The following is a 14,988-nucleotide window of genomic DNA, read 5'->3' as shown; positions in this document are numbered from 1 at the left end:
TTCTATAGACAAACTTAATGTTCTTATTTTCACAATAACAAAATCAAATTGATGCCATAAAAAATGTCAAATTAATGTCAAAATTTATATCTATTTAGTCAACAATAATATAATAAATGCTTTTTGGTGATTAGGGACTTAAATGCTTTATAGATAAATGAAATCTTTGTCAAAAGAGAAATTATATGGAATTAGGGACTTTGTAAACAATTTAGGAACTGAAATGCAATCAATTTTTAATCTACCCTCCATCTACTGAATATTTGGCACTTTGTCATTGGTTTAATGTTTTTCTACTTCTTCACTTTTTTACATAGTAGTAATAGTATTTCCAAAGTGTTTTTTTTATAATTATCAAAAAGTAGACAAACAAGTATGATGTTACTAATTTTATTCAAATATGTAGGTATCATATTATGTCTTTTTTTGAGATATATTCAAAATGTTCACCCTATACACGTATGCGATGTAACAAGAAGTAGAAAAAACATACCAAAGCAACCTCTGCACTTGCAGTCAAATTCCAGCTAAAAGAAAATTGAGGCATTTTCACCAGTCAATTCCGCGATAACATAGTCCGACGCATTCTTAACACTCTTATATATTTAACTCATTCAACATCTTTGAGGTGCTATTATATACTTACATTATACTTGTTAGTTGAGACATCTTGTCCTTAGTCAAAGACTATAAGCATTTCAAAACATTAAATTTTACATATGTAGAGATGTATTTTAAACAAATCCTATGCTACAAGGAAACCTTCAAGTTTTATATAAATAAAAATGCTTATACTCACGCACTCTGATCGTTAACACGCATTCACAACAAACTGCGGTGATTATATTTACAGTCGAATCCACAAAGTATCAACGAATACGTATTTACTCACAAATATACATACATATAAAAGTTTTAATTACTCGTATTGAACACTAATAACACATTAAGGATGTCATCACTCTCGCATTCGAGTCGTTCATAGTTTCTAATCCACCGACGGCGGCGGCGACTCGGGGTTGTGCGTTGTGAACGCCGTCCTCAGACGGAGATCTCGTAGTTGCAGTCGTAAACGGAGGCGCGGTCGGGCGGCTCCGCGGGCGGCGCGCGCTCCAGCTGGTCCTGCACTTCAAGCGCACGCACGAACGACAGAGGCCGCGCGGGCCGTGGGGGGTGAGGGTGCGCGGGCGCAGCGGGGGTGCGCCGCCTGGCCAGCGGCGAGGGGTGCGGCGGGTGCGCGGGGTGCGGCGGGTGCACGGGGTGCGGCGGGACGTGCGCGGGATGCGCGGGGTGCGCGGGGTGCTGCGGGCGCTCGGCCCACGTGTAGCCGCGCTGCGGCGAGGCGGCCAGCTCGCGGATGTCGTCGGCAGTGGGGCGATGCGCGGGCGGCTCGGCGCGCAGCAGCTCGCCCTCGGAGAGGAAGCGGCGCTGCGGGGAGCCGCGGGGCGCGAAGTCTGCGCGCCGCGGCTGGGTCGGCGTGCCCGGGTTGGACCTGTGCGCGGCGCTCACGTCAGGGGTTTAAACGCGCGAGCTCGTCCGAGCGCGGGCTGCCGTTATCGTACGGCCTACGGACAGAAGGAGACGGGAGCTGCGGGCGCGACGCCGCTGCAGCGTTCAGAACGCGCCCACCTTTACCGATTGTAAATTCGCCTACCGATTGTTACGCGGTGTTAGGTGACTGTTGTGTCGGTCACTTTGTCCAGCTAGAGTCGTTAATGCCAACACTTTAAACATGAAGCTAACAGCTATAACCAAATCTAAACATGAAACAAATACAACTATGTCGAGAAAAGTGTCTGTAGAATTATTAAGGGAGCCCAAAAAAGCTTCTAGATCCTAGCTTTACAATTAAACTAGCTACTGAAAGCAAAGATCCGTACTATATAGATATCGGTCATGAAATGCCGCAGCGAGCAGTGGGCGGCAGCAGTGGCGGTTCTGAACGCGGGACGGGCGCGGCCGCAGTAGCGGGGTACATGCAACGCTACATGCTCATTGCAATACAACACACATACATTATCATACACTATACTACTTCAAACTCATACAACCTATATCCTGATGAACACATCTAATATTATTATTCCTACTCATTTAAAATACAAAATATACATATTTATTAGTACTAAATTCCATAAATACAATTCAAATAAAGTAACAATTTACATAAATATTTACATAAATGTCTATTGAAAATAAATTATAAATAAAACATATTCATACTAAACTAAAACAATTTTTTATTAAAACCAGGTCTAGGGTTTTCAGAGAGTTTTGCCTATCCATAAATTATATAGGAATCCAAAAGCTCACTTTTGTAAATATAATTCGATTAGCTTCAACTCTATACAAATAATGTCTATAACAATTCTCAATATAATATATAAAGATTTTCACATATTTAAATTTCAAATCAGTCGTCGCTAAAGATACTATTATGAAGGTTTATATGCTGTTAAAATATTTATGCATTTAATATGACTATTATATACAAAGTGTTCCAAAATGGAAATAAAGCAGTGATTTTTTCATTATATAATATATAATACATTAATGCTATGTAAAATCTAGTACATAAAATTCATATAACTAAAAAAAAAAAAATTTTAAAATTAATTTTGCAACTAAAAATATTAGAATAAACATAAATACTGCGTTGTATTTACTTTGTTATAAGAAAAATAATTGTTAATTTTTTTCTTCCTGCAAAATAATACCACTACTTCAAGCAGTTCAAAAGACACACGACAAAAAATATTAGTAGTGGATTTTTTTTTAATACATTAACTTTTATTTTGTTTTCAATGTCTAAACTTGGATTGTTATTTGTGTAAAACACTCCTGTAAAGTAAACTAGATGGTTTCAAAAAAAAAATCCTGAACTAGAATAAAATATATATATGATAGCATAGCAGAGACACACACAAACAAACATATCGTAGTTACCGTCGACACGTGGGCTGTATGCGTTAGGTCCACCTGCCGCGAGCCGAGTGCCGCGTGCAGTGAGCGGGTAAACTTTCACTTTATAACATCCCATCTCCCAGTAACAATCACCACAAATATAAGTATTGCAAATACAAATCATAATAGACGGATGGATGGATGGATGGATTTTTTTTATGTGAAAAGGTAGCAAACGGTCACCTGAATTTGCCGAAATAGTGAAGCGAACGTTGCCCATAGACATCCGCAAATGCAGATGCGTTGCCTACCTTTAATCAACGGAGAAGGGGACGCACAGAAAGAGGATATTTCCCCTACCTCTGCATCCTCTCCTGCGCTAAATCCACCTCCCCTTCCCATCCTATCCTTTCCTTATAAGAAAAGGGGTGGGAAGGGAATTAGGACTAAAATTAGGCTTTTTGGATGTTTGTTTAAAGGTGTAAACTTCTGTGTCGGGTCATCTAATCTTTATGAAATTTGGCATATATGTAGATCATAGTCTGTAACATATAGGCTACTTTTTATGTTTTTTTTTAATTCCGCGCAGACGGAGTCACGGTCGATAGCTAGTTTATATACTCTACTATACAGTCGAAGCGTCGCTTGGAGCGAGAAAGCTATACAAGCGTGACTCATTGAGTCAAAACGAACGAACTCCAGAAGCGAGAAATTCGGGATTAGAGATATCTCTATAAATGAGAAAAATATCGTGGTACTTTGGACTCTCGCTTATCTAAGTTTGATTTTAAGCAACAAGATCTTAATGAATATAGTATTATTAGGCTTATTTAATAATTACTTTTGGAGATTCTTAGATATTAAATGATGTAGTTGGCAATACTTATACTGATGGTTGAATTACTGCATCCAAAGTCGGTCAGAATTGTTAGAATACCGAAAATGGAAAATATTAAGTAAAGGCTTAAAATATACTGAAGCTGATTAATGTTTCTGTATAGATATAGATCTTTCATAATATGATAATGATAGTCCGACATAGAATGCAGTTTGAATATATGTATATTAAGTATTGAAGTGTTAGAAAATAACAAAAAAAGTTAAAATGTGATACATTTTTGCCTAATAAAAACTTAAATTCCAATAGTTATCATTGTTCAAACACCTCAAAGTAATAAAGTTTGTTCACACATTTTCAAGGTCATTCCATTCGTATAATCTGTATTTTTTTTTTATCTATCTTTACATTATGTATATTCTAATTAAAAAAAATGAGTAATTATAATTTATAACAAATCTATCTAAACAATTTTTTCCTTTATAAGACTGTAACCACAGACTTATTAAAACAGACATGTTTTTTCATCAATTTAAACACACAAATTTTCCAAAATAAATCCATAGACAAGAAATGACATTTTCTGTCAATGTATAAATATAATTAATCATTTTCATTGAATTAGAAAGAGACATAAGTATTTATTCATTTGTATATTTTCAGGCAATTCTTTGTGAATTATAGAAAATATATATATTTTTATATCAAAAGGTGGCAAACGAGCAAACGGTCACTTGGATTCGCAGAAATAGCGAGACAACCGTTGCCTATAGACATCCAGATGTAGATGCATTGCCTACCTTTAATCGACAGAGGAAGGGACGCAAAGAAAGAGGACATTTCTTCTTCCTATGCGTCCCCTCTTCAACTTCCCATTCTTTCCTAATAAGAAAAGGGTGTGAAGGGAAATAAGACTAAAATAAGGCCATGGAAATTATAACCATGAAAAGTGAACAAACCCTTATAAAAAAAACCCGTAATCATTTTTTTATTTGTAAATATAACAAGATAAACTTACAAAATATATTTTTTTAATTTTTCACTATAATTTCAAATGAGTATGGATTTTGTATCAATTATTATAATCGATATATCGAGTCGAGTTATATCTATTATATGATTAAAATGACTGTTATATACCCAAATAAAAAAAAATCCACAAGACATATGAGGCAAACTATTATACATGCAAATAAAAAACTAACATATATTAACATATATATAAGCAATGCAGTAGTGGATAGGAGTCATGTTATTATGAGGTAGGAATAGACCACAATGTATATATATAAATACCTATAAATAATATTCTTCTATGTACACCAATATTTCCAATGTCTTCCAGTAACATAAGCATATCAATGGCTTCTACGAATAAGGGCTAATGTGCAAATTGACAATTTTACAGGAGAGACTCTTAAAGTTTCAACCAGAAAAGCCGCGTAGGTTATTTTACTTTAGTAAAAAAAAAAAAATTGTAAATGTGTATTTATGTTTAAGTGCATGTTTTTAACTAAATTAATAGGTAACTTTTGACATAAAAAAGTAAAAATTATCAATTTGTTACTTTGGCCCTTATACATAGGACCCATCGATGTTGTGTAAAATTTTGATTGTAAGAATGGTTTGAACACTGTACGATACAAGTTCAAATGGATAATGCACATTGAACGAATGCTGACAACAAATTTGACAACACAAAAGAGTAAATTTCTTATCCTACTAATATTATAAATGCGAATGTTTAGATGGATGGATGTTTGAAGATATCTCCGTAACGGTTCAATACATTTTGATGAAATTTGACATAGATGTAGAACATATTTTGGAAGAACACCTAGGCTGACAGAGTCGCCGGCACCAGCTAGTCTCTAAATAAATTCAATTAAAATAATTTTGTTCGAAAATTTAATTTTAATGTCAATACTTCATTTACATTGTTTTTTTATGGTTCATACACTTTTTTATCTGTGGTCATAAATATATCATCAATAAACCAATTAATGTTAAATCCAATTATCTTTAGAATATCACCAATGTCCACCTTCTTGATACTTTATATATAGTCAAACAAGGATATCTGAACCTGTGAGAGGCGCTGCTATCGCAATTTATTCTGTCAGAATATATATAAAACCTACTTGGACATATTTTGACATATGTTGTAACATTTTTTGACATTAACAAAGGGGCGCTAGTGTGCTGTAATTTAGTTTTATTTATTGAATTCAGCATTCGTTCAAGTGTATGTAGCGAGATGTGTGATGTAGAGCAGTAGTATAAAGGTATACCTTCGAACAGGGCTGCTGACTGCGAGGGGTGTGGGCACACCGAGCGCCTTGATGCGCTGCTGCATAGTGGGCGAGGGTCGCGCACCATTCGCGCCCGTCTCGTACCGCATCGGCTCCATCACCACCCGATAGCCCGACGTCGTCGTCCCGTGACTGAAAATTTTACCACTAATCACTCACTTAAATGAACAATAAACTGCACTAAAACTTTAATTAATCGCTAAAAGAGATCCTAAAGGTAGATTTTTCATACTGAGACAACAGTCTATCTCATAGACAACCAAGGGTGAAAACAAAAGAAGGAACAAGACGAAGATTCATCAGATTGAGTCTCGAAAGTCCCATGTTCTCTTCCCTATCCTCTTCTCTTACAAAAGGATCGATTATTTATGATGCCTATTTGTTTGATTCCAAAGTAAAAATTAATATAAAACAAAATTATTTAGTTCATCGCAAATTTTACTAACATTATAAATGCGAATGTTTGTACGTATATATGGACTGATGTTTTTAGAAGATATCTGCAAAACTGCTCAACGGATCTCGACAAAATTTGACATACATTAGAACATAGTCTGAAAGAACATATAGGCTTCTAATTAAGTTTTTTAAATCCACGCGGACATATTCACCAGCGATCGTTATATGAAAATAAATAAGGTATATACCCAGTGTTCCTGGGTAGTGGACTGAGGCGTGGGTAGTGGTGAGGGCGTGGTTGTCTTTCGGGCGGCGGGAACAGATTAGCGGCTGAACCACGGCGCTGCAATGGCGGCGGCGTCGGCTCGCAATCCGCACTCTGCGACGCTCCCGGACCCTCCAGTTCACCCTCGTGCTCGTGCTCCTCGCGTCCAGGCGACAGCTTCACAATACCACATACATTACGTGCACCGTACAACATCACCGCAACCAATCATGAACAAACACAGCAATGGATGTTGTTACACTTCGTGACCGCTTGAAGTTGGCATTGTAGTGTGTTCGGTACTAGTTCAAGTGTTGACAACAAACAAAGAAAGCAATGGAAATGTTTAATTGTGGCTCTTAATTTTTTTTTTGTTTTATTCGAAGATATTTCTTATCGAATAAATTATATTTGGCTTTTATCCTTTTTATAGTCTCTTATGCTTCTGATCTGTTACTATATTCTGTATATGTATGCTTGAAACAAAACTATTTAATTACTAATTTGAGAATAAATGAAATAATAATAAATTTGTCAGAGATAAATTCAGTATAAACTATAAGTTATTAGGTTTATTAAAATTGTCACTAAAACACAATATAGAAACCCGTAGAAGTGGCAAAAGCTAAAAGTTAATGTTTTATTTAATTCAAATGTAAAATGTTAGACAAAACTAAACTATACTATAACATAGAGAAGTAACAAAATACGAGTAAAGCTGCAAAATAGTGTTTTATATCATCATCAAATCAACTCAAATTTATACAAATGTTAGTTTAAGACATTACAAATGTATGGCAAATCAGAAATATTTCACATAAGTTATACAAATTAGCATTTGATTTATCACAGAAATATTCTGTCCGAATATACCAATGCAAATGCTCTTTTTTTATTTTTAAATTAATTAAGAAAATTAATATTTTCTAATATCTTTTTCCTCAATAATTATTATCTCTAATTTAAATTTAGAATGTTATTTTTTTTATTTCATGTGAAATATTTACCGTCATTTTTAAAAATGGAAAATTATTAATTAATTTATTATCTAGTCTAATATTTTTACCTCCACCTATGTATTTAACATTAAATATAACATTAGAGAGCCAGACATATTCATGTCTTCAATTCACATAATAATAAAAATATTTCAAGTGTCCGTGCAAAAATATAACTTATGCTGTGAATTGAAGGTATGTTATTGTTTGCTCTACAAGCATGATAACTAAATGATTCCTCTATAGATACAGATTTATGTCTTCAAGCAATTTTGAACTCTAATGAAGCTGTGTATTTGTTTGAAACTAATCTAATGATAGTTAAAACAAAGATTTAAGAAAGTTTATTTATAAAACACTGAGATAATTTTTTCATTTATGTTAAGAAAAAATTTATGAAACCTTACTATTTTTTAGTAGTTTGAGGTAAACTGAACATTTAATTGCTAAAGCTGAAGAGGTTTCTGACATAAAGTAAAAAACTAATAGTCATTTCGTAAAAAAAAATATATTGAATAATAATCATAAAAATTGAAATTTGAAAAATTTTGGATAAATTTTCACAACATTAAGATACAGAGAAATAGTTAGTAAAATAAATAAATATTTATAAACGAAGGCAAGGTCATTGCACTGAGCGAATATCACAAGAATACTCCAAAATATAGTTACTACTAACTATATTACGTTAATTATCATTACTCATAATAAAGATTCAAGTAAAGTTTGATCATTATGAATACGAATATAACTAGAAATAAAAACTATGACATACAAAATTTTCAATCATAACTAAATGGTCCTTCGAGCAGGATCCGCTCAGCGCAATTTTAGTGCGCGTTAGCAAGCGTCTGGCTCTCACCTTGTTGTAATGTGCGTGCGCGCCGACGGCCCGGTGCGCACTGCCGTTGTCCGCCGTGTACGTCTTTACCTGATGCGTGTCGGTCGCTATTGTCGAGATAGCGGACGCTGATTGGCCCACGATACCAGGATCGCGACGCTTCTTGCCGCCCTTGTAGATATACTTCGATGGGCGGACCAGACTGGAATTATTACAAATTGAAATTAAACAACTTATTAGTACTTGTTTAATATTAAAGCAGGTAGTGGCAGTGAATAAATAAGAGTAACTTATTATAATAATTGTTTAATATGGCACCATTACATCGTTACAAAGGTTACAAAGTCACACAACAGTCCGCCATAATTAAGAAAAAGGAAGAGGAACATAGATTAAAAAAATATCAAAGATTGTTAATATTGTTCATCAACATTTAATATGTGATAGATATAATTAATGTAAAGAAATTATATTCCAGTAAAGGACAATAAATTTGTCTGGGTCTAACCGGTATTTTTTACTGGACCAGGCCTAGGCCCACCAGCGACTGTAGTGCCTCTAATGATGATGATGTTGAACTATTGTTTTATTCACACATTTTTCTCCAAAAAAACAACTTCTTTTACCTTCTCATCTCACTTTTATCTTTAATCGTAAATGTTTTACCAAATATAAGATATTTTTCTGTAACATGTATGGTTGGAATTACCTAGGATATTGTGGTCCGAACTGCGCATAACAACAGTTGTACCAGCAGCCCTTGGAGAAAGGGTTGTAGCCGCCGGTGAACTTGCCTGTCACCTGTTCGTTGGTGGTACGACCACGTGACACCAGCACCATGTGGAACCCCGTCAAACCGAAGATGGGAATAGCTAACAGAACTATTATACCCATTATCACCATACTGATAACATGCAGTTAAGTTATAATTACATCAAAATATATTCCAATTTAAGACAGAATTCCTAAAATAAAACTCCTTAATTTATGTCACTTATTTAAAATTTTCATAGCTATATATTTTAAAATAACTAACAAATAGAAAGCAAATTATTCATCTTTTATGTGTAGAGAATTTAATTTTTAACTTAACTTTAGTACCAACTAATGTTTCTTACAAATATACTACTTACGATATAATGCATTTTAAAGAGATTTAAAAAAAAGGATACGAGACGATAGGCTCAACCTGCGTGAGGTTCTTGTTATACATAACGAAGTACAGGCTGAAGCCGAATATGCTGAGCATATGTATCGAGAGCGAGATTAGAAAGAAAAAGAAGAATCGATAATTCCGTCGACCGATGCAGTTGTTCACCCACGGACAATGGTGATCGAATGTCTGGAACAATATCCATTCATTACTTTAAACATTCAGTGTCTACTCGCCTGGCCACTGACTAGCGAATCTACTAATAATACAAAAAAATCGTTAAGCCTTTTAGGCTCATAATTTTAAACTCTGTTTCCACTAAATTTATACCTTGTATTCCTTAACTAATACAAGAGTAACGTTCCTCTTCTGTTTTTTCGGATTTCAACGGGTAATTTATAAGCTGAAAGACATAACCTGTGATGTTAACAGAAGATAGTACATAATATAAGCTAAGCAAATGCCTATTCGCCCTACGATGTAATGAATTCAATAGTAATATAGCCGACCTCTATGCAGTGGTTGCAGACGGAGCAATGAGAACACCGCGGCGGGCGGTAGAACTTGCAGGTGACGCACCACTTCATGCGCACTGTGATGCCGTTTATCTCCACGCTGCGGTACAGAGGCGCACGGAAGTCATCCTCGCGGTCCTCGTCAGGTGGAGCTGCCGCAATACAATACGACCACATTGTGAATTAACTTATCAATTACAGTTCATTAGAATACAATACAACGAAGGACCTTTTCGGGATGTTTTGTTAAGTGCTGACAATATGTATTACAAAGAAAACTTTAATATTGAACTTATCGAATGTACTTTATAAAGTACAGTGACATATAAAAGTCGATTTCAAAGTCTACATCAGATATCGACATAAGTGATCGACTGTACCACGTTGAGTTAAAACGACTCAATTAATATCCCATATTTACGGTGAAATAAAAAAAACTTTAACTTCGCCTTAACAAGGTTAAAAGTATACTCTATAAAAAAATATATTATTAATAGTATAAAAAACGGAGAACGTAAAACAAAGATGCACATTACTATTATTATGTTTTAAGATAGTGTAAATTTGAATTGGTAACCTTCAAGTTCACATGTCGGTAGCCTTGCCACTGAACTGTGTCACCACTTGAATGTAATAGCATTAACATTAAGTTGATTAAGCAAAGGACGCTAAATGTCAACATAATCAACAATAGTAATTCAAACTATAATATGTATCTTTTATTGTCCTTATAACATTGTCTATATTAAAGTGTTTGACAATCTACAATTCTCTTTTACTTTGTATCTTTTGTACACACCCAATATCTGATTTTGGAATATTTGTTTGTGACTAACTCATTTCACTTTATAAGTAAAAAATCAAAGCCATCACAAACTAGTGCTGTAAGATGTTACATAAATAAAAAAATTAAATGAGTAAAAAAAATCTTACTATTAAAACACCAATTATTTTAACTAGGGACAAGAAAAAAATAAAAGAACTAGCCATTATTCTTGTGTGTCAGTTTGTAAATGAACTTAGTTCAATACTAGTTGCCGCCCGCGACTCCGTCCGGCAGAATTAAAAAAAAAGTAGTAAGTAGCCTATGTGTTCTTCCAAACTATGATCTACATCTATGACAATTTTCATCGAGATATGTTTAGCCGTTCCGGAGATACCTTCAAACAAACATCCATCCATCCATCCAAACAATCCACTATTTACCTAGGGTCTAGACTAATTACAAATGAGTACCATTCACAATCAATCAATGACATATACATATTAAAATGTATGCTAAACACAAAACATAATATACATGGTGTTGCAATTTATCACAGTCTATTATCATTCAGCAAATATATCAGCTTTATCTTGTATATTTTTGGTAATACTTGATAGGGATTAATGAGAATGTATATATAAATATATTTATCTACAAATTTGTTTTCATATGTTTATATCATTATATCTTGTATCAGGATAAGAAGTAAGTTGTTTTGTATCATAAAAACTAAATATAAAGGAACAAGAATCATTTCTGATTAGATTCAGATATACTCAAATACCAATGAATATAAATTAAAAAATATACGTACATAGTTGCTGTCACCCGCTACTTAAAAATTAAAACGCTATGCGTTCTTGCAGACTAAGTTCTACATCTAATGTCATCAATATTCTTTGTACCGTTTCAGAGATACCTTCTAAAAAACATTAATCCATCTAAACTTTCGTATTTATAATATTAGTGATTTAAAGAATCAACATCTTCTTCTTACTGGTACTAACCAAAGATATATATTTTTATCTATTTATATCTATTCTATCTATTTACTCTACTCTTCTATATACTCTATTTACTTTACTATATTCTATTTTATCTACATATTTAGATATATAACAATAGTTGTCAAATGTTTTGGTGGGTCAGAACATCGTACGAGTCGCTGTGCAAAACACAATGTTAGGTACAGCGGGAGTTAAGGCATATTGGTAGCGCACAGCGCGAAGATGAGCTTAAACCATCAAGGCATTTGAAAAGACGTACACCCAACTAAAGATGAAAAGCGAGAGGTGACGTGATAGAAACAGACAAAGAGAGTTTATTTTCATATAAAAAATATACAGCTCACAATAGGAATAGCCGGAACAAAAAAACACAATGATCATTCATTAAGGAGCTATTAGCACTAACCAGTCTAAGCATTAGTATTAGTAATTAACTGTATTAATGCTTTTTTATTTCTCAAACTGTACAAAATGGTATCCAATTAGAGAAATGTTCATAACAAATTAAGTTATTGACAATGTTGGTACAGTCAGTGTCATAATTTAATAGACATTAATAAATTTTGCTACTTTAACCAAAGAGATTCAAATAGAGTGGACATTATAAGCAATTTTCTTTATTATTCAAAGCATAATTGCACATAATTGTCACTAATACTGTCACAAGTATCAATCTCAGTAACCAAAAGTTTACCAACATAACTCTACTAATAAGTTTTGTATAGTGTATAGTTTGTAATGTCCTGTCTATTGATATATGTATGTAATGTCTACATTTCACAGATTAAATGCCACTATAAATTTTCACATAAAGTAATGTCAAAGCGAGTTGGTATAACCAATGTAAGGATTATAACAAGTTTATCAATTATATTTAACACATTTAAATATAAAATTTCCATATAAATAGTTATGCTTATATAATTAAGCACTTTGGTAAATAAATAAGTATATATGCAATAGAGTAATTGATTATTTGCAATACAAAGTCTATAGTCTTTGTTTTTCCTGGAATGTCTATAAAAGATTTAATAGAATGGCATCAGGACTTAAAAACCACAAGATTCATTTGCATATATTATTCACTGCGTTCACCAATATGTCTACTGCACAACCAAGATATATCTACAGATATATAAGAACTTTAGTATTATACCAGAATTACGATTACAACTTATAATTATCATTATTACAAACAGGATTTCCAATGTCAAATAACATCATAGTTCAACCTCCAAAGGTCTAACAATGAGTTTCATTGCTAATTAAGTATTACTCTATTTTATAAGCTTCATTCTAAAACAATCATTTTACTAATAACATAAATACAAATGTTTGGATGGATGGATGGATGCATGGTTGTTTGTTTGAAGGTATCTCCAGAATGGTGCATTGGATCTTAATGAAATTTGGCGTAGATATAGATCATAGTCTAAAAGAACACATACATTACTTATCATGATTGTTTTAATTCCGCGCAGACGGAGTCGCAGGTGACAGCTAATATTATTATAATAATATGTTAATGGTATAACAGACCTTTTGGTATCACCCCCGGGTCCATGAAAGTGGCCAGTGTAAAATTGGCCAAAACAAAAAAGGTTATGACACCTTGGTATGCAGGTACCCATGGGTGTCGGTGGAGATAATACTGGCATCTGTAATACAAATTAAAAACAAAACATCATATTTCTGTTGACTTTACATGATTACATTAAATAATAAATTCTAAAGCTAAATTCTTTTTTTTATCTCAACCCATAATATTGTTTCTTGGTATTAATATTAAATTTTTAAGGATAACAAATATATAAATTTAATTGGTAATGGAGCTTTTATAGAATGTATAAAAATTAAATATCATGACTAATCATGGGTTTCTGAGACCAAAATCTACGTTAAAACATATTGTTATGTCTGTTTTGTCAAAGATCCTTTTCCTTATCATCAAGGCTCTATGGGAATGTTTGTTTATTGAATATAGAATATTTACAATATTGATTTAGGTCAGTTACAATAGCAGAATTTTAAATTATCAATACCATTGATGACCACAATAACTTTTAGACTTTTTAATGATTAAAAGTAGGAATTTACTTTAATATATTACTTCACCTTCTTGTTTTGATGTTGATTATTCATGACTTTGTGCTTTTAATGTTGAATTACTCTTGCTATCAAAAAAAATATTTATATATTCTTGTTCATTCTTATGCTGACAATTAGCTTTGTTTATATCAATTTGGTCACCGACAACACAAATACGGCTACAGCAAAGAAATGTATTGAACGAGAATTTTAAGCAGCTAAATGTAAATAAATGTCTTGCTTTGGAATGACTCGTCAATGGCAGCGCAGAGGGCGCAACAAAGGTACACAATGAGGTGAAAAAACCGTTTGCTATAGCAAATAGGGCAAAGGTAAAAATAGGATATTAATAGAAACAATTCTATAATCTTATGTGAAAGTTGCCAACCCTATGTGTAAATTCGTATTCAATCGACATGTTGTATACTTACGGAAAATAAAAAAACAGAGAAGTCGTTCCCAAAAGCAGTGTCCAGGCGAATGTCGCGGGGATATATCTGGTCTTGAGGTCGCATTTGGGCATATTGTGTCAATTTTTATTCTCTAAAAGCAAATTATCTCGATTTTATTCGCCACAGACCAACATGGCCGCGCCTATTAGTATGACAGACAGAAACTGTGTGGCAACAATAATGACTTTGACAGATTCTAATTATACTTTTTCGTTTTTTTACCTATAGGCAACATTGTGAAAAACCTATACATACAGCATACACCTACATTTATTACATTTATTTAATGAGACCTAAAAAAATATAAGGATTATAGCGCGATATTTTAATATTGTAAAACAATAATTTTAGTCTCCACATTAACTGCTCTAGTGAGTAATCGTTAACACCTGGTAGTCCACAGAACCATAGCCATAGTGCATCAGTAACTTAGCTGATCAACATCTCCCC

The 14,988-nt window shown here is 33.6% G+C and overlaps 1 protein-coding gene across 1 annotated transcript; it reads right to left on the bottom strand.

Annotated features, from left to right (window-relative positions):
- Nucleotides 1-429: 429 nt before the first annotated feature.
- On the bottom strand, nt 430-14,697 carry LOC106712249 (palmitoyltransferase ZDHHC8). The gene is made up of 9 exons (XM_045680467.1): nt 14,518-14,697; nt 13,538-13,656; nt 10,220-10,377; nt 9,730-9,899; nt 9,267-9,461; nt 8,579-8,759; nt 6,702-6,895; nt 6,034-6,186; nt 430-1,492 (listed from the first exon to the last, which is right to left on the bottom strand). The coding sequence occupies exons 1-9, from the start codon at nt 14,607-14,609 to the stop codon at nt 1,042-1,044; spliced, it is 1,713 nt and encodes a 570-aa protein (XP_045536423.1). The 5' UTR covers nt 14,610-14,697; the 3' UTR covers nt 430-1,041.
- Between the last annotated feature and the right edge of the window lie 291 nt (nt 14,698-14,988).

This window comes from Papilio machaon, chromosome 13, assembly GCF_912999745.1.
Source record: "Papilio machaon chromosome 13, ilPapMach1.1, whole genome shotgun sequence".
NCBI lineage: Eukaryota > Metazoa > Arthropoda > Insecta > Lepidoptera > Papilionidae > Papilio > Papilio machaon.
This window is presented reverse-complemented; position numbering and strand designations above follow the sequence as displayed.